Source organism: Cottoperca gobio, chromosome 14 (genome assembly GCF_900634415.1).
Source record: "Cottoperca gobio chromosome 14, fCotGob3.1, whole genome shotgun sequence".
Taxonomy (NCBI): domain Eukaryota; kingdom Metazoa; phylum Chordata; class Actinopteri; order Perciformes; family Bovichtidae; genus Cottoperca; species Cottoperca gobio.
This window is the reverse complement of record NC_041368.1, coordinates 10424912-10448752: the sequence shown is the minus strand read 5'-3', so window position 1 is coordinate 10448752 and position 23841 is coordinate 10424912. Positions and strand designations below refer to the sequence as shown.

The 23841-nt window shown below is 40.5% G+C and overlaps 1 protein-coding gene across 5 annotated transcripts; it reads right to left on the bottom strand.

Moving 5' to 3' along the window:
* Positions 1-32: 32 nt before the first annotated feature.
* thoc2 (THO complex 2) lies at positions 33-23704 on the bottom strand. Of its 5 annotated transcripts, none has more exons than XM_029447561.1 (40): positions 23508-23699; positions 21032-21087; positions 19898-19989; positions 19649-19700; positions 19425-19495; positions 18944-19065; positions 18714-18847; positions 18096-18256; positions 17792-17884; positions 17408-17563; positions 16815-16987; positions 16399-16594; positions 16264-16302; positions 15978-16108; positions 14961-15062; positions 13688-13772; positions 13132-13225; positions 12915-12995; positions 12700-12796; positions 12208-12325; positions 11903-12082; positions 11594-11758; positions 11102-11377; positions 10694-10835; positions 10009-10056; positions 9505-9662; positions 9205-9333; positions 8734-8865; positions 8430-8614; positions 7542-7717; positions 7113-7215; positions 6529-6914; positions 6157-6215; positions 4605-4640; positions 2474-2605; positions 2240-2306; positions 2011-2156; positions 1706-1779; positions 1000-1046; positions 33-907 (listed from the first exon to the last, which is right to left on the bottom strand). In XM_029447561.1, exons 1-39 carry the CDS (start codon positions 23570-23572, stop codon positions 1019-1021), a joined length of 4740 nt encoding a protein of 1579 aa, XP_029303421.1. In that variant the 5' UTR covers positions 23573-23699; the 3' UTR covers positions 33-907; positions 1000-1018. The 5 variants fall into 5 exon arrangements, 3 of the variants coding, with proteins under 3 accessions (XP_029303421.1, XP_029303420.1, XP_029303422.1); XM_029447560.1 differs by having other exon boundaries at positions 33-910; positions 23508-23698; XM_029447562.1 differs by lacking the exon at positions 10009-10056 and having other exon boundaries at positions 33-910; positions 23508-23697.
* Between the last annotated feature and the right edge of the window lie 137 nt (positions 23705-23841).

Here is a 23841-nt window from a genome sequence, read left to right as displayed (position 1 = left end):
GAGAGGGAAAGAAAGAAAGGTAGGAGACAATATCAAAGTGACACACTAGGAAAACTATTGTTTATTGTTTTTCATTTTCTTTTTCATTTTTTTTTTTTTTTAAAAAGCTTACACTCATTGAGTACAGCAGATAAAATCTCCAAAAGTAATTTCGAAACAGTTGTATTTGGAGTACAGTGTCAGAATTGTTTTTGTCAGATTTTACTTTACAATTCTACATTTGAATCAAGGTCAAAGTGGCATTTTATAAATTATGTAAAAACCTGATTAACACAAAATCACAAAAGGACTGTAAGGGACATCAAAAAAAGAAAAAAAAGAAATAACATGATGTGAATTTCATGTTACCCTCTTTATTATTGTACACAATATACAAACTGGTCCTATGTATTATTTTTCCTCACTTACGTCTACTGTCTTACTTGGATTAAAAGGTGGAGATAAATAAATAAAAAATTATCTAAGTATCTCAAAAGGATATGAGGTAAGTGAGTACGGAAAGCATGTTAACTCCAATAAAACGAGCAAAAAGCAAAGCCTGACAACGTACAAAAAAATACACATTTTTCAACCATGAGATTATTGAATCCATGACAAGGTGTAACCAACAGATCATTTCATACAGTAACCACATTTCCAATTAGAATAATAACATTGTGTTTAGAGCAGCACACTGTGCCCGTACGGAGAGAAAAAGAAACTGATTTCAGCTGGTTCACTGTCGACTGAAACGGAAAAATAATGAGGTGTTGTGTAAGTTGAGATAACTACAGCTAACGACACTTGGTGGGGGGGGGGGGGAAGTTTACAGCAAAAACAACACAGGCAGAAATGAGAGTACGAGTTAACAACAAAGTACAGGGGGAGTTGCAGATGCCTCGCAGATAAAAACACAGCTTCTCCAGTTCTGCTGTGGATCAGAGAGAGAGAAATCATGAAATACTGACCGCAGAGATGTCGTATTGAGAGACGTTCACGAAGACGTTGAGTGTGTCTTACCTTCACCGATTAGTGCACATTATCTGTGCTTGTCGGAGGATTTATGAGTATGATCGTTAAGGGAAATGGTCAATTAATCCAAGACTGACAAGTACTAAATTATTGATGGTCCAAAAAATGGTTTTCTTTGTCATATAACGGAGACATCCATGCCGATTTTTGTTCTTCGTCTAGCTGTGATATTGAGAGGCAACACAGTAACAGGATCCCCAAAATAATCTTTTTTTCCATTTCAGGAAATGAGAAAATCTGATTAAAGTGTAAATAACTGGCTGCTATAAAGCGAGAGAGAGCAACAGTATCAGCCACACAACGGCTCTTTGTCTCCGAGTTAAAGAGCGCGCTGGAGTTATTGCCAGACAGAAATGTTCCTCCAGTTAAATGCTCAAATTAGAAAAGTCCAACGGTTATATGGTTGAGGATTAGAGCACTAATTATGTTTACAAGAAGGTCCTGTTGGCTGGCTTCTTAATGCAATATAGCATCTGCTGCAGTCTTGAACAGTTATTGCAGTGCTTTTAGTGTCTCACACACACACACACACACACACACACACACACACACACACACACACACACAAGCAGTGAAGTAAAAAAAAAACCTACAATTTCGAAAGAGTCCGTACCTTTAAGTATTAAAAATATTCACTTAACAGAGCAAATCAACCAGATTTATGGTTTATGTGGCACTCTACGTTTAAGGATATTGCTTTTTCTCTTCTTTACCGGTGCTGTCCCTCTTCTCTTTCTTTTCAGACTTCTCTTTATCGTGTCTGGACTCCTGTGGCACAAACACACAAAGAAGTATGAATTAAAAAGAAGTAATGGAAATAAAGCTGCATGAATATTAAGCATTGGTTTACGTCTAAATGTATTACTCAAACAATAGACGGGTTAAATATTTGAACTGAAAAGGTTTCTTAGACGAGGGGCGATAAGACTGGAGTTGCTGAATTGAAAAGGTCGTGCAGTCTAACAACAGATCAGGACAGAGTGAGACAGCCGAGTTGACCTTTTTGCCTCCGGAGGACGTTCGCTCAGGTTTCACAGACTCCGTCTTCTCTTTACTGGAAGATTTGGATCGTTTGCTCTTCTCTTTTTCAGCTGAAAGCGGGGAGTCACAGGAAGGACTCTCACTCTTGCGGTTTTTGGAGGAATCTGGGAAGAGAAGATGGATGTTGGTTGTTTTTTTAAACTGTACTTGCGAATGGCCACTTCAGTTTTGTCAAGAACAAACGTACTCGTTCCGTTCTCATCCTTTCTACGTTTGGACTCGAGGCTCGTCTCATGCTCATTGAGTACATGGTCCTAAAAGAGAAACGACATGACATGCAGTACGTCAATCGTTGCTACTCTGAACATTGGCTAACTTTAGAGCAAGAATTATATAAAGGAGAAAAAGAGAAAGAAAAGATCACAAGGACATTTCCAAAAACCCATTTGAACAAAGTGCAGCGCTCTTGTTGAATACTGACTCTTTTCCTTTCTTTGCGATCCTTTTCTTCCTTCTTCTCTTTGGATCGGCCTTGTGTGTTGTCTGAATCTTTCTTCTCCGTCTCCCTCTCTCTGCTCTTGGACCGGGCAACTGAATTGTAGTTGGCGTGGTGCTGCAAAGGCAATTATATATGAACAGAACGAGAGAGAAAAATATGTTTTTATGTTGTCAGGAGTGCATTTCTAAAGGTGTTAAAATCACTACAAATAAAGGACATTAGTATCATCACAACAGGCTTTGACTGAGTTCCACTGGAGGATCAGTATCACCAGTGAAAACAGGACAAAAAACTGAAGTCAAAGTTGTCCATAATCTAGTATAATATGTCAATATGAGTGGACTACACTTCAGTTTAATTCGCCCTATTAAGCCATTATAAGCAGTATACAAACATTTAAATAAATGAAATTAGAACTATAATGTTGTTAGAAACAGATATAACAATGGATACAACGCCTCCATAAGTGCAGGCTGTTGCATAAACAAATAATAATGAAAAACACAGCTGTAACAACATAAAACTTGTTTTCATATTTGATGTTGAACTAATATGTTACCATGCAGGACATGTGCACTCCTTTTTGCCAAAATGTTGATGTGGGAGTAAGAGATGACTCACATGCAGTTCAGTGATGGAGATTTTCTAAATGTGTAACCCGCTAGGACATAACGCTTTACACACCGATCAACAGAAAGAAGTGTCAGGTCCAGATGTAAAGAAATGACGCAGACATCCACAGACACAACGCTACGATTGCTGTCTCTACTAAATATTAGCTTCTTGCTATTTGTACAGCTGGTTGCGATTTATCTTTTTCTGTTAATCAGTGTCAAAACACCTGATTACATCCAGTGTGTATGTTGTTATATACATTTGATATTTTATTCAATTTGGCTCTAAATTAACTGTTAAAGATCCCAAAAGATTAAGATAAAGTTAAGCTACTCAATATTCTTTATTTTAAAAAGAATCGATCAAATGATTGTAATGTTGCTTGTATTGAAGAAGCCAAAGAGATCATCACGCAACTGCAGTCACACTCTTTTAGTCTCTTTTGGCTCATTGTTTGAGTTTTTATATCCCGCAACTTGGTAATGATGATGCATGAATAATAGCACTGTCCTTAATACACTGCCGGTCCAAAGAAAAGTCACCACCTGGATGTAACTAAGCAGATCAGTGAGAGCCTTCCATTGGATAATTACTGCAGTGATTAATATGTTTCTGCTGGTAACAAATTATTTAACCCGAGCTGATGCGCTGAGCAGCTTCTCATTTCTTAAACGACCGTGTGGGAAGACAGATCCTGTGGTCGTGGAAAGGATGTGAATCAGTTTCAGAAGGGTCAGATTATTGGCCTGCATCAAGCAAAGAAAACAACTGAAGAGATTCCTGAAACTACCAAAATCGGGTTAAGAACCGTCCAGCGCATTATTAAAACCTGGAAGGATCGAGGTGAACCATCGTCTTCAGGAAGAAATGTGCTCGGAAAAAACTCTTGAATGATGGTGATCGGAGACTTAAACGTTCGGTGGAATCATATCGTAAGAAATCAACAGTAGAACTCACGGCTGTGTTTAACAGTAGATAAATAATAGAATATTTCCACACACACACAATGCGAAGGGAACTGAAGGGATTGGGACTAAACAGCTGTGTAGCCATAAGAACTGATCAGTGAGGCTAATGGGAAAAAAAGGCTTTAATTTGCTAGGGAGCATAAAGATTGGACTCTGGAGCAAGAAGAAGGTCATGTGGTCTGATGAATCCAGATGTACCCTGTTCCAGAGTGATGGGCGCATCCGGGTAAGAAGAGAGGTGGATGAAGTGATGCACCCATCATGCCTAGTGCCTCTCTCATCATCAATACAAGATCTTGGCGGAAAATTAATGCAACTCACAACAATAAATGTTGTGAGTTGCAGAAGCTTATCAAAACGATGCCACGGCGAATGCGTGCCGTACTCAAAGCTAAAGGCGTGCAGCTTTTTTTTGGGACGGGCAGTGAACTGTGAGAATATTTCTTTTTTAAATGACATTGAATAAAAAAATTAATTAAAAAAAGACATTAAAAATCTGAGAAGGTAAGAGTAGCAGAGTCGGTTCAAACCTTGGATGTGGACTCCTTGGGTTCGTTGCTATTGTCCTGTAGGGATGAATGGAGATGACAGATGAGCTGGGAGGGGGTGGGGGGTTTGGAAGGAGGTTGTCAGACAGCAGTAGAGAGTTGGAAGAAGGGGTGGGGGGGAGTCGTGGCTGGCCGGACCAACAGCGTACTTCTCCCTTGACCTCTGACCTTCAAGGACTAAGGCTTTGACAAGGTTATTACATAAAGGAGAGTTCATAAGCTCAACATCTGGAATGTCAATAATTGAAATATAAAACCCTGAGCATATATGAGATAACTGCTAGTCATATTACTACAGACATGTCTGCAATATCAGGCAGCATAATATAAAAAAGTCCTACAGAGCAGCTGGTGTTCAATACATCTAAAGTGCAAGTGCTGTGAATAATGTGTATGTGTGTGCCTGTGTGTGTGTGTGTGTGTGTGTGTGTGTGTGCCTGTGTGTGTGTGTGTGTGTGTGTGTGTGTAAGACAAATCACTTAATTCTTATGTGCTTGGCTGCATCCCTACATAAGTAACTGTTGCTGTCACTTACAGTTCAGGAATGGATAAGACACAGGGAGCCTATTTCTCTGGTGGAAGGGTACAATAAAGACCTATCATCACAAGCTTCCAGTGGTTTGGGCAACGCTCCAGACGATTCAGGCTTCGCCCGCTCTTTCCCTCACTCTCTCTCTTTGTAGAGGCAGGCTTACTTTCCGCTGCATTTTTGGCTGATTCAAAACTGCAACATTCATTTTCTCCGTTGATCTCAGTTGCTGGTGGCTTGCCAGGAGGTAGTACGACTGTTGATGCCGACGGCTGGTAGTTGTGGGGATAGCGGTGTAGGGGCCGGCACCTCTGACTGGATAGCATCGTACGACGTGAAGGCGACATGCAGGCCGTTTTAACAAACGGAGATAGAAGGGGGACCGACGACTCAGCCGCAGCAGAGGTTTGGACATCATTCGACTTTAGATCCGGCAACGTTGAGGGGAAAGTAAAAATACTTTACATCACTTTAACCAGGATATCTTCTCAGCTCGCAAAAACGTGGGGGAAAAAATCTTGGGCACCATTTCAAGTAGTAAAACACTGCTTTCGGTGTTAAAAGAAAAAAATATTGCCATAGGAGAAGGCGAAAGCTCTTGGTTTGGCAAGCCGTTTAACTTCAGGTGGATATAATTCTCAAAAAGCAAAAAAATCCACCAGGAATATAGAAATGCGTAGAAAATTTCTTTCTTCCCAAGGCACACTGACTGCTTTCATTAATATAAAAATAGATAAATATTTCAATATGAAAATACTCAATATACACAATATTCTCTTGGCTAAGTCTTTGAGGGGGTTTTCTCCCAATTCTGCAAAATATTATGCTGATGTCCATGGAATGCTTTCCAACTCCTATGGATTTGGTTGGGATTTCCAGATGTCGTGCCTGCATGTACGACAACTCTCCTTGGTGATCTTCGGGGGCTGCTGGAATGTGCAACGGCAGGGAACGCTCCGGCAGATAGAGAAGAAACTGGCACAGCCTTCCTCAAGCCATACTAACCTTAACAGACGAGGAGTGGGACGGAGAAGTGTGACTGTCGAGCTTTCGTCTTTTGTGATCTGCAAAGACAAGAAGAGTAGAAATCAAGTTTCTCAATGAGCTGCGATGAATGCATGTTGAGCTGCACGTTAAACAAAAACATCCCATTTGACTGACAGGATGCAAGGGGCAAGAAAATGTCAAACTAATAAAGACCATCAGGCTTCTCCTTACAATCCTAATTCAACGCGTTTCAATATTGTAAAACCAGAAAACACAAAGTCCAAAAGGGTAATACTTTTATAGAGAGTGAATGTGGACTCAGTGCATTTGTCCTTTTATGAGTAGTGTGCGGAACACAGCAGTGTAAAAACAACCAGAGAGGCTCCTTACCCCTCTCAGATTCGGCTGACTCTGCTCTGGGAACCGGTGACTTGATGGACCCGGTCACAGCGCTCCTGTCTCCTTTCTCCTTGCTCTTGGACTCCTTGATGGCATCACGCTCCCTGGACGGCTCCATGGGCTCTCCGTTGCCGGCTTTGGCCTTGTCGTCTTTGCTGCTCTTCTCCTCGGCCTTCACTTTCTCCCTGTCTGCCTTGGGGGTCTTTTCCTTACCCTCACGTGCCGCCCGCTCCTCCTTCCCTGGTCTCTCGTCTCTCAGCTTCTCCCGACGGTTCTCCGCCTTTGTCTCAGGAGTGCTGCCTGGTGTCTTTTCCTTTTTCTCTTTTTTCTCCTTCCCGCTCTTCTCTTTGTCGTCTCGTTCTTTAACGGCTTTGGTGCTGCAAAGTGATGAGTTTTCAAAATTCTTTATTAAAACGAAATGCTTCATACGAGACTCTGTTGATCCTAATACAGTATTATTAATAGACTTACAGGCAAAACCAACTCGAGGTGTAGATTGACACAGTAGGTTTTGATGCTTTTTTAAAGCTTTGTTTCAGATAACTTATTCTCACAGCAGCTCTTGAGTTATATACCTGTTGAGAGCACCGTTCCCGTTGCTGGTGGTCACTTTGGCCGCTGCACTGTTGGCTTTGTTCACTGGCTTTGTGGTGCCCTGAGATTTATCCTTGCCCCTATCTGCAAAGAAACACAACAAGAACTGTATGAGCACAGGATTTATTCACATAACTGACATGCATATTAGGATTTGTAGCACCAATGTTTACATTTTATGGCATTGAACCTATTATTTATATTTTCAGGAGGGAGAAAAACATTGCAGATAGATAACAACTACAACGTCCTTTAATATTTATCAAATGTGATGAAACAACAAGTCCGAAACAAATTACACTCAAAATGACCCAACAATACCATATTGTATCTGGTTCCTTATTTGTAAACTAAATTAAATTGTTATACACTGTATTTCAAACAGCCTCGCCATGTTTCTAATCACTTACCACCATCCTCTGACGTCCCCTCCTCTGTCTTGCTTGTGCCTGTGGCAGGCTTGCCTGTGCTGCCGGGGCCGTTCTGTTGACTGGCAGGGGTGGCACTGCGTGCTGGCTGCTCCTTGTGGTGAAACTCATTCTCAGGGACCATGTGCACCTTCTGGCTTTTCAACCGACCTGAATAACTGCAAGATGCATAAAGGGTTTGCACAAGGCAGAAACAAAACCTCAAAAGAACACATTGCAAAAAAAGGTAAACTCAGGTAAATCATCCCTGCACAACATTTCCAAACCGCTGCAGACTTAGCTTTTAGTAAACACTAGTACGGTGACTCATAGACGATGATCAGTTTCTACTTAAGTACAAATTTCCACCAAGAAAAGGATTTGTCCCTGAATGTTTTCAGGAATCCATGGTGTGAGCAACTGGAATTGCAACGTACAGTGGCGTTAAAGACTCAGTACGGCATTAGGAATCTCAGGTTTTACCAATTTACAGTGGCTGGCCCGAGATCAACACTCAAAAGGTTGAAATATTGACACTGTAGAAAAGGCACTGGCCATCGTGTAAATCGTCCAAATCTTCATCCCTTTTCATAACGAATATCAAACATCTGCGTTACAGTCACCACTTGCTACTCCTCTGTGTCTGAACAGATATTTATAATAAAACATCTATCTATCCATCTATATATCTATCTATCTATCTATCTATCTATCTATCTATCCATCTATCTATCTATCTATCTATATCTATATATATTCAACAAATCAGATAACGCCCACAACTCTTTTTTCAGAACCCCATCTTCCTATCTTTAATTACCACACACATAATATACTGTATGTTAACTGATTGCTCCACAGAGTGCTGAACAGCACACAATGCTGTGTTACCCCATTGCTAAGGCATAGAGGTCGGGCCTCTTGTCCTTCTCCTCGAGGCAGATCTTGTGGACACGGCACTCCAGCGCTTGGCCCAGGTTCAGCACTTTGGGGTAGCAGGGCAGGATCTTGGTGAGCACGATGAGAATATTCCGGATGTGGGTGTAATCTCCCGTCTCCAGGCAATGAACTGAAGCCTGGATGGAACAGAGACAGAGGACATGATCATAAATACACACCTTCAACAGAGCTCAGACTGGCAATATCTAGACAGAATTTTAAAGAATGGAGGTACTGATCAGGAAGGGCAGCTCACTTTAGTCAGCATGTAGTGCCATTTGTGCACCACATGCCTGAAGTTCTCATAGTCCAGTTGGTCTGCTTTGTTCCCACCATCGAAGCCTGTGGCTCTGAAGATGGTCAGGAAGCCTGGGTAATTAACGCACTCCTATGACCATACAAGGAGAAGACATAAAGCTCGTCATTTGTAACGCCTACAAATCCAAAATAAGCTGTGGAGGAAAAAACCTCAAGTGTTGGAGAAAATGTAAATTATTTGACAAGCAACATTTTATTTTGAACATACAATTGATTTTCAATTTTCCATGAAAGAAACTTTACAAAAATGTTTGTGCATGCTGTCCATTATCGTTCTGAGACAGAAAAATGGAATTGGCAGGTCAGACTTAAAAATGAAGAAATCGGAACTCGCCAAGTTGCAATAAGTGCATCTCTAGCTAAAAGTAAATCAAAGTGACAGATGAAGAGAAGCGGTAGAAACAGACACCTTCTCATAGGTTGCACGGTCGCTGTGCCAGCGGGTCACCGTCTCCAGCATGCAGCAGAGGAAGCGTCCGTAGCGGTGAGACTCATTCTCCGTACAGCTCGCCACAGTGTAAATGATGGCGGAGAACACCTGCAGGGTGACACAAAGTATGTTTGAAATAATGAGTTGCATATAAAAAAAAACTACAAAGTCTGCATTTATATATTTATTATCAGAATTTCTTTATTAGTCCCAGAACAGGGAAATGTACCTCGTTACAGCAAAGATAATATGAGCAAAAGAGCAACATTTGTATCTTACCCTGTCGTAGCACAGGAGGGTGCAGAAGTTGGGAGTCTTCTGCTGGTGGACCAGCTCCACAAAGCGGGCACAGTACACAGCGTCGATGGAGGAGAAGATGCAGCGTGGGAACAGACAGAGCTGCAGGAACTTTGTTATGGTCTCGTTCTTTGTGGATTCTGTCAGTAAACATTTAAAGATTAATTAATAACAGAGACGGATGGGTAATTAACATTCAGACATTAGATTTACTTCAAATATTGACGCTGTGATTATGGCAATGACGTGGGCTTTGACTGGATGTCTCCCTTTACTACGTTAACAGTGTTATTGTGTCTGTGCTGAAACTGAATTTCTCTTCGCTTGTAAAATGCATGAACATTGTGTCCCAACTACATATTTATGCTTCCATATATATATATATATATATATATATTATTATTATTATCTATCCGTTATATACTTCGGAAAGCTTAAAGCAATACTTCACCCACAAAATGACCATGTTTTATATCAATTACTCACCCTGTGTTACCTTGAATTCTTGAAGATAACTTTGTTTTTCTCGTATGCCTCCACGGTGAACGATGAAATCCAAAAACGGAGAAAATTCTTGATGAATTCAAGTGATTGGGGGCCACGTTTAACAACAGCAGAACTATATCAAAACATCCGTTTACAAAGTCTCACACAACTCGTGCAGTATAATCCAAGTCTCATTCATCCCGTCGTATGCTCATTACTTCTAAAGAAATCTGCATTTTCACTAAAACCTTAGTATTTCAAACACTTCAGTATAAACAGTCTCACACTTGCGCGCAACTCGTCTGTGTGAGTCCGAAGAGTTTTCAATAGTAAGGGTTCAGTGAAAATGCGTGTTCGGGAAGTAGTGAGCAAGTTTTCCTTACGAAATTCAAGGTAACGCAAGTCATTTATATAGAAATGGTCATTTTGTGGGTGAAGTATTCCTTTAATTCCATTCATGTAGTTGCTTTATGTTCTTTAGGGAGGAACCGAACTTGCGCTTTGTAATTATCGTGGCTGAATGCATATGTATGTTTGGTCTATAAATGCACTTCAAAGATCAATCATACTCAAATGGCTGCACTGTTTTCTTCTCTCAACAGAAGTCACAGCATTGTGGAAGACTGTACATACGCAGTGTAAGATGCATCAATAGTTTCACTGGCACCAAAATTAGGATACTTACTGGCCAACAACCAGTTGTCTTTCTCCAGTTTGAGGCGGTGTAGAACCCTTTGGACGTGCTCCAGCTGCTTCTTCTCCTCCTCCTGCAGTTTTTCCTGCAGGGCGGTGCAGCGTTCCTTTTCCTTCTTTTTCTTATTCATGGGCTGGATTGGAATGAAAGAATATTCACACCGTAAATACACACAACACTAACCTATAGTTGCCAAACTACTTTACATCTCTTACACAATCAGAGTCTTGCACAGCGTTTGCATTAGCTGCTTTTTGTGATCTAAATGAACAGGGATTCTGCCGCTGTGAATACTGTTAGCCACAAGACTGAACACAAACGCTTCAGTGAATTGAAATATGTAAAAATGGTCACGAGTTTTGTGGGCTGCTTAGCAACAGCGGTGGACCAACTACTCACTATCTCGGGGTTCTCCTCGATGGCCTTGATCTGGACCTTGAGCTTGTTGACCTCGCGCTCGTAGGCAGAATGTGGAACGGCCAGGTCGTACATAGTGAGGGACCAGAAGGTGGCGTAGAACTGAGGGCGGAGGTCGTCCCAGACCCTGGCTGGATGGAGGGACACTACAGCCTCATGCACCGGAGTCATCACCTGTTCACAGGCGGCCACATACTTGTGTACCTTCTGCTGCTGCCGGTTGCCTTTCTCCGCTTTCTTCAGCTCATCGTACTTAGACTGTGTGAAGAAAGAATTAAGTAAGGGCTCCATTTTCTCCAAATCAGTAAACTTATGTCTTGATTTTAAATAGTTTCTTAGTGATAAAATCAAATAGATACAAATAGCACAAAAACTAAGTGATATAAAATGTAAAAAATAGAGGCTACACAAGAATCTCCCTCAATAGCAGATGTCACATGATGCACTCTGGGGCTGACGGAGTAGTCCACTCACCAAAATCTGATGGGCGTACATTGGTCGAGACAGGAAGAAGGCAGCATCATGTGGAGTGTGGAACTGGTTACAAAGGATGTCAATGGAGGGAACCCGCTTGATGTAGTCCTCAGTGCTAAGGTTGGAGGCCAGAAAGCCACCAAACTGCACCAAAGTATCATGACACTACAGGAATACAAATAATCATATCAGAAAAGAAAGAAAGAGATGTATCTGGCTAGAGTGTACATTCAGTGACATTCAATTGTTTACTTTACTGCTAAGAAACAAAATAGATAGATTACATTAATATATTGAGAGGCAGCATACCTGGTCATAGAGGTGGCCAACTAGTTTAAGGTGTTTCTCTCCACCCTCTAAGAAAACCACACCATTCCGTTGCTGGGCCATGAGTAAACACAGAGGCAGGGCCAATTCGTGGTCCAGCAGTGCATCCTTCAGACGCTGTGACGACTTCTTAGTGTTCCTAATCTGGCCGAAGTAGCCGCCCTGTTGACAGTCACATCCATAATGAGAATGACGTGAGCTCAGGTGGAGCACTGGTCCGGGTAGTCATTCAGATCCTAATTAAGAGACTGCATCAGGGAATCATAACTGTACTCGACTCTGTATACCTCAGCTTTGAGTTGTTCCCCTCCGGTCATCGCCTCCAACTGCTCTGATGTCATCTCATCTGTGATCTCAATGCCAGCCATTTTCTGCACCACCTCTTTCAGGATCAAGAGGTCAAAACTGCCAGAAGAACAGGGACGTATTGAAGCGAAGCATTTAGACACATTAAAAGGAGTGAAGCAATAGTCAGACACGGGGTGTCAAAAAAACACCTTGTGCTCTTCCAAACAAACACATTTAAAATATAAAGCAGAACATCTTTAAATATTATTTAGTCAACATGTTTTAATGCTCTATTTTAATCTGTGATGTATTCAAGGCAATGTGAATAATGTGACTGCTTGTCCAACCCAAAGACTATCGTATTAATGTGTTTAGACCAACTTTGCAGGATACGGTGTCATCACTGGGAGATGTTACTCATCATTGCTGTAGATTGTGATGTGATTTGCAGTGATAAAAAGGCCTGGTGCCTGTTATTTGTCGCTTCTTACCTCTTGCCTGCTTTCAGCTGATTGGTGACATACTGAAGAAGGCCAGCCAACTCAATCGGGTATTTTCTGAACACGGCTCCACACAGACTTGCCAGACCTTGGTTGACAAGACAAACAGGTGGATGTTAGACACTCATTAAAACATCAAACAGCTTCTCTCGTTTTGCATGCAAATTAATACGTGACTGCTGTAGAGTAACTGTGAAGCCACATACTCTGAAGCCACGAGGAGATGGTGGTGTCATCGTGCTTCATCTTCTCCTTCTCGGGATTAGCCAGAGCCTCAATGATGCAATCTGAAGGCAGAGTTAAGTGGAACAACATAGAAAACAGAAAAGAAGCCCTTTACGCTAACACTCCCACTACTGCCGACAACACACAAACACACTTTGTTGTTAGCTGACTGAATAAAGAGTGAACAGAGTAGGATACAGGCCAAGACATCGTAGTTGAGGGATGTGAGGTATTTCAAGGAGTCCACCACTGGAACGATGAGGTTGTCGTACCATTGGATCTGAGACAGCATCTGATGTACGACAGGACAGAGGAGATAAAACATCACCAACTACAGGCCGTAAACATTATACCCAACACTTCAACTTTACCTCGACTACGAGGCAAAACAAATCTGCTGAAGTCATCCTCATGGTATATGTGCAGCCACAGATCAGGGAGGGAACTCAATTACAAAAGGGAGGCGTGTTTGAAATAACTGTAGGTATGTGTATAAATGCCGTCAACACTTTGCACATCCTCCCATTACTGCAAATGCAAAGTAATATTATAGTGGCTTTTACTTTTGATTCATAAAATCATGATATGTAAGCCATTCCTAGATCAGACGCTATATTATGAGGGCCAGAAAAATATAATAATTGGTATACAGAGCGAGCAGGTTGCTACATTACATTACTACATTATTTTCTCTTATCTGTCTTTGTAGTTTGTTGACGTCATTCAAAAGGCAACTTGAGTAAAATACACTTACATAATCAAAGAGGATGGTGGGATTGCTGTGGCTCAGTTTGCCAATCTGCCTTCCAGATTGTTTCACATTCTCTTTGGTCAACCGCCTAGAAGGGGAAAAAAGCAAAAGACGGGAAACAGTGGATTAAAAACAAGCTGAAGCAAAGAGCACCGTTAAGGCTCCGACACACCAAGCCGACATAAAAGTACTAGTGGCGACGGAGCAACTCGCTGTGTCGCCTCATGTCGCCTTTGTCTTGGCCAAAAGGTCGCACTTGAACACACCGCAACAACTACAGCCAGCAACCAACAAGCATGTATGTATACTGCTCCTGCATGGGTGGCAATAACTCTCCACACCAGCAGGCGGCAGTATTCTGTATTAGTCATTTAAACGAGACGACTAGAAGACCTCGGACGGCGTATATACAAACAGGAAATAGCGTTTTCCTTCCATTTTTAACGTGCGGATCAGTTGGTCTTCAATTGAGCCGATATTGGCTTGGTGTGTCACGGCCTTTAGTAAGACCGTCACTTCTGTAAGCTTCACAGCACGTGGAAAATGCTTATGGTTGTCAGTTTAACAAAGGTATTTTTAACAGTGTTTTTAATAATTACTTGACCAGCACAGAAACAAAGTATTCAAAGTCCCATTTTGAATTATTTTGATGCCCGTGTTTAACGGTCCTTTCAATACAGCGGGTGAAAAGAATCATTACAATATGTCTACATCTTTGCATTGTTACCATCCAATCTAATCCCTCAGAGGTTTTATTAAATTAGATATTATAAGAATTGCAACTTCATATACATACATTTTTTTAATTACTTTTGTCATATATGAGATATGTTCTTGCCGGTTACTGTGAGCAGAGTTAACCTGAAAATTACTTTGGCGCTCCGCAAAGAACGAAAACAAATGGCTTTGATGTCCTGGTGGTGATGCATTTCTGCTGATAGTGTCGTGTGTTCAAAGTTGAATTTATTGTCCAAAATGTTTCATTATGTGAAGCTCTCTACTCAATATCCCAGAATACATGGCAACTCACAAACTCAATAGAGACTTGACTTGAATGGATGGGAAGGGTTGCACATTTATTCAAGGTTTACTTGAACCTTGCACCAGTTCTGCTGAATCGAACAGCACTGACCTAGCTGGGGAAACGAATAGCTACACATTTTAATAACACAGCCTACATGGACACATGTACTGACCTGGTCAAGACAAGACAAAGTGAACCAAAGCTAGAGAAAGACAGATGATGGCAAAGTAACGGTTTTGAAAAATAACTCACTTCATAATGTATTTGGCCCGTTCCACAGTCTGAGCTTTGACTTTAACCAACAGCGGATGGCTGGTATACGTCTCATTCTTCCACTGTCCATATAACCGGTACCTGCGCAAAGATAGAAGAAGCACAAATAAACAGGTTTAGCGTTGCAGCATTCAGAAACATTGGCAGAATAGGACAATTAGCAGCAGTTGTAAAAATCCACACACTTTCTCACAGTAACCATAAAGGAAACAGTTTTAACATAAACCAAACATGTTGGCTTGCAAAGCTTGTAAATAATCAAAGCCGTCCTTGAATGGTAAGCAGCAACCTCTTGTCAAGCATTGTGGTAAACTGCCGTTAGGTGTGGGACTATTTGCCAGATAAAAGAAGGGTTCATTTCTGCCTCATTTGCAGTCAGCCATTGAGTTTAATAAAAAACATCTGCTCCTTAATAATTTGATGAGAGTCATATTTGGAGCTCGCAATGTTAAGGAATAAAAAAAAAAAACCTTAATATGCATAAACAAATTCAGCACAAAGAGCAATCCAGACACATCCAGAGCATGAATGAACTGCAATACTTCCCTTTCCCTTCATTTTAAATCCTTCCTTTGATTTGGTGGTTTGATGTATAAGACTACAAAGTGCTACTATATTCAGTAACTAAAGACGATGCAATATTAGCTGTGACAAACTGACAGAGGCATCAAAAGGAAAACAAAATCTTGCAGAGTGTCATTGCTCATCAGCAGTGTCCTAGAGTATTTAAAACAAAGAATCTAAAAATAAAATTCTAACATTACTGCGCAAGCAGGAAAGAGGGTTTTTAGATTAACACAAAAAAATGCATTTTAAACAATCAAGCATGGTTTGATGAGCTCAGTGTGATCGTGCGTGCTACGTTTAGCTTGCCAGCTAGTAAACAGCATCCTGGAGCAGTGCCTGAGGGTTTACTACCCGACAGCTCAATTAAAGAGAGCCACATGTAGAGTGTGAGAGTGTGAGAGTGTGTGTGTGTATGTGTGTATATTTTACCTGTGCTGGTATGGAAAGAGTTTGAAGAGACCCCACACTTCCTCAGACATGCAAGCATTACACTCCATCAGAGAGAGAGAAGGAAGTAGCACCTGGTCTGCAATGCTCAGGAAACAACTCAATAGTGTTTCCTGCAAAAAAAAACATACAAATCAACATGAATACGGTCCTCACAGTTACATATAGTGCAGAGATAAATTGCCAGATCCATTAAAGCAAAACAACAGTGTTTTTACTCTTTTAAATATCCATTATACTTTGTCATAAAGAGTTATTAGTTTTATACCATTTTGTCTTTCACATCAGGTCTGCCATCACTTTGGTACTGAGAAGAAAAAAAGACACCAAATATGAGTTAAAACAAAAAAGGAGATTTAGGCTGTAGTGCAGATGTAGCAATGTTGTGGTGTCCGTTGCGTACCTCTTTCATGAAGGCCTTGCCCAGACGCACAATCTTGGCGAAGAGGATGGCGTCATGGGAGAGGTGAGGGCCCAGGTAGCAGATCATGCTGAATGTGTCCCTGCGTAGGTCGTCGAAGCTCTCTGCAGGCCGAGGGGCTCGCTTGTTTCTCAGTGGATGAATTACTCGTCCTCTTGCCCCTTTTGGGAGGCCGGACCTGCGAAGAACAGACCAGTGTGTCAGAGTCTGCATTTTCTTTTTGTAGTTTAATTATTCATTTGTTCTTGTATGCATGAAATATTGGCTTTGGAAAGAGTTAAAAAAAGAAAGTCAGATCAAGCCGTGTAGTAAGAGGTACTTGTGAATGCTTTCTGGCCCGACTAGACATACTGGGCAGTAACTGAAAAATGAAAAAAACAAAAACAAACAATCAGCACCTTCTGTAAAGAGGCTCCACAGTCAGGTGCACAAGCTGGCAGAGTGCCAGCGCGATGGCCTTGTGAGAAGTAGCGTAGAAGGACGGCATCTGGTCCATAATACTCTGGGCGTGTTGCCAGTCTCCAATTCGAAGTAGTGCTTCCAACAGACCAAGCTTCTGGTTGTCAGGTGGCTGTGGGCACAGAACAGAGAAGCAACTGAGTACCTGTGTGTTATTTAACACTTTAAAGTTAAATAACACTCAAAGGGTAGTTAGAGCAGAGGCAAAACATGAGCACAGCTGCTGTCACACGACAAAGTGATTTTTAAAACCATTCATATCTATATATCTAGATCATGTTTTTAAAAGGCTGACAACGTGCTACATTATCTAAGGTAAATCATAATTAAGTATCATTATGCAGTAGCCTCTACAGGTTAACTTGACCTCAGGTGATGCAGAATAAGCTTTAAAAGCTTTTCCCCCAGTCCTGCTTAACTTTCTTTTGGCCATCTGTCACTCTCAATTCTCTGGCTCTAAATATCCATCCATCCATCCATTCCTCCAGAAACAGTTTATATATTAGTATGTTCTTTACAAATGCTTTGATACCTTGTCATTCTTCTCCTCCTCCTTTTCTTTCTCCTTGTCTTTGTCTTCACTTTTCTCTGAGGGCAACACAACCATGACCAGCTTGCGGGCAATCTGCTTGGCCTCTGAGATATCCCGTTTGTGTTCCTCTACGATGAGGGCATCTACTGGCATAAGCTAGAATGAAGAGAGGCAACAAAAGAGCGTTTTCAGTCTATGGAGAACTTATTCTACAGCGGCTTCATATTTTATGTAGGTGAAATATTATTTATAATGAAGTCACTTCATTTATCACATAAATCTCCCTGAAGACATCACAGGATTACAGCTTTTAGCTTTAGGTAGGTAAAACTCATATTCTGACTGATGTCGAGTCGCTGGAATCGAGCCGCTACTTTTCCTTACGTGTACGTAGAGATCTTCCAGCTCTATCAGGTTATGGTGGAGCAAAGCAGCAGCAATGTGATAAAGTGACCTGGGGGTTTCCTCATTGGGCTCCTGAATAAAAAGACAAAAGAAATAATTACCATTATCTATAATCAAATAAAAGTGACAAATTAAATACGAGTCATGCTATAATTATTATAGTTTGGGATTGTTTGGACAGACAAAGCCTAGAAACTTACGAGAAGACATTTCAAAATACACAAGCAGACATTGGACACATTCTAGCTTCCAGTACTTCATTACCCATTCTTGTAATTCTCACCTGGTAGAATTTGAACTTGAAGCCCAGGATGTGGCAAAGGGTGAGAGGCTCACACATGTAGGACTTGATGAGAGACAGGAAGAACTCATCTTGGTCAGATCGACTCTCGTACACCTCCAGGATTATGTCCAAAACACGATTAGGGTCCAAGTTGAAACATCCTGCAGGCAGAAGAAAAAAGAGGACTGAGCAGGCAATTGTAAAAAAGTAAAAATAAGTTAAATAAAGAGAATTTAAAGAAACACAAGGACTTTGGTTTAGTTTTAAGAACACATGGGGTTTTATAAAGAACAGGTTATTCCATTGCCTCTGTGCTAAGAGGCCAAAGACCTGCCAACTCTAGCTTTGAGTACAGACGACACCATCAGCATTCCTTAGTGTCAGAAGACACGTAGTACATGGGGACGGACTTTCTGTGATATACAGGTACCTGGCAATGCAACACACTAGAGTCAATGCTGAATCTAACAAGTGACCAATGGGGCGAGATCAAATCCAGTGTGATACAATCCAAAAAAACAGACAAGCACATTCACCATGAATGTAGATGCAAGATTTGCTAAAGACATAGTAGCACCACATTCAATACGATCACCCTGAACAGGACTAGTTAGGCACCTATGAGGGACTTGATGCTCTCCAGGACGAGGTGGCTGGTGATGTTGCCCGAGAGGTCTTGGCCAAGCTCAGTGATTAGTTTGGCATAGCCCTCGTTCTCCTCCCTTAGCAAGTTAAACTTCTGTTGCTTGTAACTGAGGAGAAGAAGAAATACAAGATTACAAAAAATGAAATGCACTTCTTATATGTATTCATGTCTACATCTCTACTAAACTGCGCACTCTACTTACAATAGTTTAGTCTTAATTTTTACAATCTTCTGATTGAACTGATGGGCTTGTTTTATAAGTCCAAGAGATTCAAGGGTTTCTGGATCCAGCCTCTCTTTCAGGATGGCATCCGGAACAAAAAACTGAAGAAAGAAAAAGGGGGTAGTTTATTTATTGATTCCATATTTAATCAGGCAGTCTCATTACAGACCTGGGTATCAACATTAACAATGACACTAATAGAAAGTGATTTAAACTTCATCCAAAATTCTATATCCTTCTAAAATCCTTATATACCAATTACATTATCGCACATTCAGGACAAATGCAATTGTTGAGTATATTACTGTGCTGCAACAGTGACAATAAAGTGAAATGCTCATACAAGTCATACAAGCTATCGTATTTTGATGTTACAAATAGTTTTCTTCAGGCAGCCTTTGTATTCTATTTTAAGTGCATGAAGTGTCTGTTATATAAAATAATTTGATGTTGTTCTTACCAAACATGCTCCAACAAGTTGCGTGTAAAGGTCACGTTTGATTTTTTCTTCAAGTGCACTAGTCTCTAAATCTGTGAAAAGTATCATTTAGAAAAACATTAAGACAGTAAAAATAAGACAAGTTTGCTAAAACGCTAAAAGCTATTATAATATTCATACGATATTTGACATACTTATAATGCAGTACTTCAGATACAATAATTCAATGTTTAAAATAAATGTACCTAGTATACTGAACACATCAGCTAGAATTGATGGCATGTCATCTCGGAGTTCCTGTAAGAAAAACAAAAGTCAAATCAAATTCTACAGACATACAGTTATGTAGAAAATCCACGCTTCTGTGCAGACACCAATCATAACGAAATGAAAACAAGTAATGAACAAAGAATAAAAGCTTAGTCTCTTTAAATATACAGCATAGACACTTCTATATGTTTAATATTAATCCTCAAACAAAAAAGCACTCGTACCATCATGTCCCCAAGGACGCTGACGACAAGTTCCAACTTCAGGTTCCCCTGTACAACCTGCCAGCAGAGCTCGTATAAGGCAGCCTGTATGTCTGGAGGGGTAAACAGACAAGACACAGTTCACGAGCTGACAGGAAAACACTCTTTGATATCAAATTAAAAGTGGATTAGGTCTGTGTTAGCTTTGCACAACTAAACGCTGCAATCCCACTTTGCAAGTCGAATGGCATTGAGACACTATATTCTATCAGACAGGCAGCAGGGATCAGATGTGCATCGTGAGGGCTAGAACCACAAATTAATAACTGGATAATCATCACTATGTAAAACAACTTTCATGCATGTCTGTTTTTTGATTACTTATTCAAAACATTTCAGTTTGCATTAACACTTAATTTAATGTTGTGCAACAACAGAGACATGGTGCCATTCAGCAACGTATTACACTGAAGCACTGGTGTGACGGGGCTATCTGCAAGTCACAGCTTGACTGAAAGCTGTCATATTATTTAAAAGCTATCTGCAGTGTGGCAGTATGTTTTGAGAAGCTGCAAAATAAAAGAAGTGGGTTGTTTGTGAACAATGACAAAGGAAACCAAACTTTCCAGGAAAAACAGCCAAGTCACCAGGTCTTTTGGTCGCATTTATCACTGCGATAAATAATTATTAAACGGAAGAGGATATTGTTTAAAAAGGAGATTTACATGCATTTAGTAATGGTGATAAAGACATGTGTTGTAGTTCCCCTGTAGCATAAAGCAAAACAGCATGTTGTGGATGAATATTAACTTGTATCTGTTTACGGGATTTTCAAATTAACATAATACAACGGTCAACAAATATAACTGGATAGATTTCTGATATCTCCATATCATTACATCAATACAAATGTATTGTTGTCACTTTTGTGATCATAAACATTTCAGCTGTAAATTGACAACAAAGAATTTCTTTCAACTTGATATACATTTTACCTATTTTGGTCTAACTTAAGTGCATTCGTTTAAAAACATTTATTTTCTTACTAAGCTGATCAACTCGAAGTACAACAATGATGGCTGTGTGTCTGTCTTGTACCACAGGGAAATTTAAATACACGAGCGTATAACAGATATATGGTCATTTTCAACTTACCTCTAATCTCACTTCCATGGTCTGTTTTCTCTGTAAGTTCTTTGCAGAGTTGTACGCTATGAAATAAAGAGACAATTATGGTCAGTTAGACTACTCAAACTTGACAATCCATAGCTATTGAAACTGCCTTTATTTAACATACTGTTACATTGCTTTGTACAGCTTATTTAAAATTCCTGAACAAACCAATGGAAACGCATTAGTACACACCGTTGTTCTGGTAACATCTGGCTTACTTGTGCTTTTAACTCTACGCCAAGACCATACCCCTTCTACAATATCCCGGAGAAAATTATACATTTGGTGGAGAAACGATTGATATTTCGAAACTATCAGGAACATTTTTTTGAAACTGTATTTTACCAAGATTACATAACCAAAGATCAAACTCAGGGCTCTCCTTGTTGAAATCTCAACTGGCCTCAAAGAACAAGCACTGAGAAAGGCAGACTGATCAGATACTTTGTGCCGCCTCAATGTCTTCCATTAAAACAAACGATGCTACAGAACTACTATACATGCAATAGTCAGTCAGAGATGCTCAATGGGACCAAACTGACAGCGATGTCAGGGCTCGGAGGTCAAAGTGTGGTTGATATGCATGTGAGGCCATTTTCGCTTCTTAAAGCAAAAAGGGAGGACAGTCTCTCTGACTCTGGTTAATACCATTGTTTCACTGATATCAGACCCATACACATCCAAATGTCCACAATAATGTTAGACGGCTTGTGAAAAAAAAATTATTTGACCTAAAAAATTGTTATGTAATAACAATGTGACACTTTGATAATCAGCACATGGAACTTGCCCTTTCACTGGATTCCCACCATAGTGATGTTACTGCACAAGGTGGCATTATTCAAGTGACAGTGAGTCTGTAGGGCTGGCTGACCATGACCCCCAAACTTGAGCATTTAAAACTCCGCTGCCCTAACAGACACACACTTTGATCAAGTATTTATCCATTTTGTGTGAAGGCAAATAGGTATTCCTTCAACATAACATTTATTTAGCACTTTATGTGGCTACTGGATTGACTGAAGTTTAACAGCTTCATCTCAGCTCGCAATTGAGATTGTGCATGAAGGGCTCTGTACCAGAGTCAGAGACATGCACAAGGGGAATATTAAGCATCTTGAAAATACATGCATGGCCGTTTCTCTACATGGGAACGTTTTACAGGCGTCTAAATTGTTGCAATTCTCTGAAACAAGTTTCTGTTAAAGTGGTACAGACACAAGTGTTATGTACACGACTAAGAATGGAGTAGATTGAGTTGGTGCATCTCACTGCAGGCCTTACTTAAATATGCAAGGCCTACAGCTACTAATAGTAGCTAGTACTATGGATGGGCGCCTATTGTGTCTCCGCCTGTACGTGATGGCTGCGCTCAAGAAAATTAGTGAAAATCTACACGCGACATTTTCCCATATATCAGAATAATAAAGCTAGCAACCCCATTCTCCCCTAGGTTTTGATTTCCAGATGTTGTTGGGGCAAGAATATATGTTGTTCCCTCAAGTTAGGCGAGTGGATTTTACGCTGTGGCGATAAAGTTGATGCTGGCTGTACATATATCGTCGTTTTGCACCGAGCTCATAATTGTGTCTCGAAATGTAAGTTAGCTAACGTTTTACCATTGTCAGTTAGTTAGCCAGCTGATGGGTGACACGATTATCTAGCTTGACGTTAAAGTTAGCTGACAAGGTTAAGTGCGAGCAGGTTTGATATCTTATGGAAGATAACTGTAATCGAACATAATCATGAAATGTCAGTTGTTTTTTCAGGCTGCCATGCATAGGCAATACAACATCGTACAAGACAGTCGACATCACAGATGCCGTGGCTAACGTTGCAGCTAACTTGCTATAGCGTTATGTCAAGATCAGTCGTTTCCCTCCACTTGATTACTATTAACTTTCCTGTTAACGTGCAAAACGTTTATTCGCCAACGGTTAGTCGATTATATGTTGGCAGATAACGCTAACTAACTAACTACCTGAATTTAGCAATCAAAACAACTAGAATTAAAAACCTGGAACTATATAGATGGAGCGGGGAGTGTGCTACATGGATGCTAACTAGCTTAGCTTTGATAGCCAAGGTGTTTACAAATTAAGGGAGCGGAAGCTAGCCACATTTCTAGCATGCAGTCAACGTTAGCTAGTTACATTTAGGTAACGACTGCATTCCATGAAACGATTTAAATCGACATAATTAATTATCTACCGTGCAACTATTTACAGCAGTCGTTTATTTTTAAAATAGCGGCGTTAATTAACGTTAGCAAGCCACTTTAAGTGTTTTTTTTAGCTTGCTAACGTACCGCTTATGTTCGCACTAGCGAACACACTTGAAAGACTGGCCTTAAATTGCATTGCTAGCTACGCATTTCTTTTTTAGTTAGCTTATATCAGCCAACGGCTGTTAAACTACTGTAACCTCTGGCATTGTGTTGAAGTTCAGATCTACTCACAACTCGTGTTTTCCTGATTTTTCCCAGTTTTTGATCCATTCACCAGGGAGGATAAGTGTCGCCATCTTCCATACACACAGCCCGGATGTCTAATTCATCATAGCACACACAGGGTCAAATGTGGTGGTTAGCTGCCGCTGCTAGCTCAGTGTTGCATGGTGGGACACTGGGGCTGGCTGAGGGCTTTGTTAATACGGAACGTTGTGTTCCGTGACTGGAAAAGACTGTCTGGTATACCTACTTTAACGTGGTAATTTCAACGAGTTAAAATACACTTGACTTCTCTTAAATAACATATTTGCAAACCAACAGTACTTTTTTTTTTTTTTTTAAG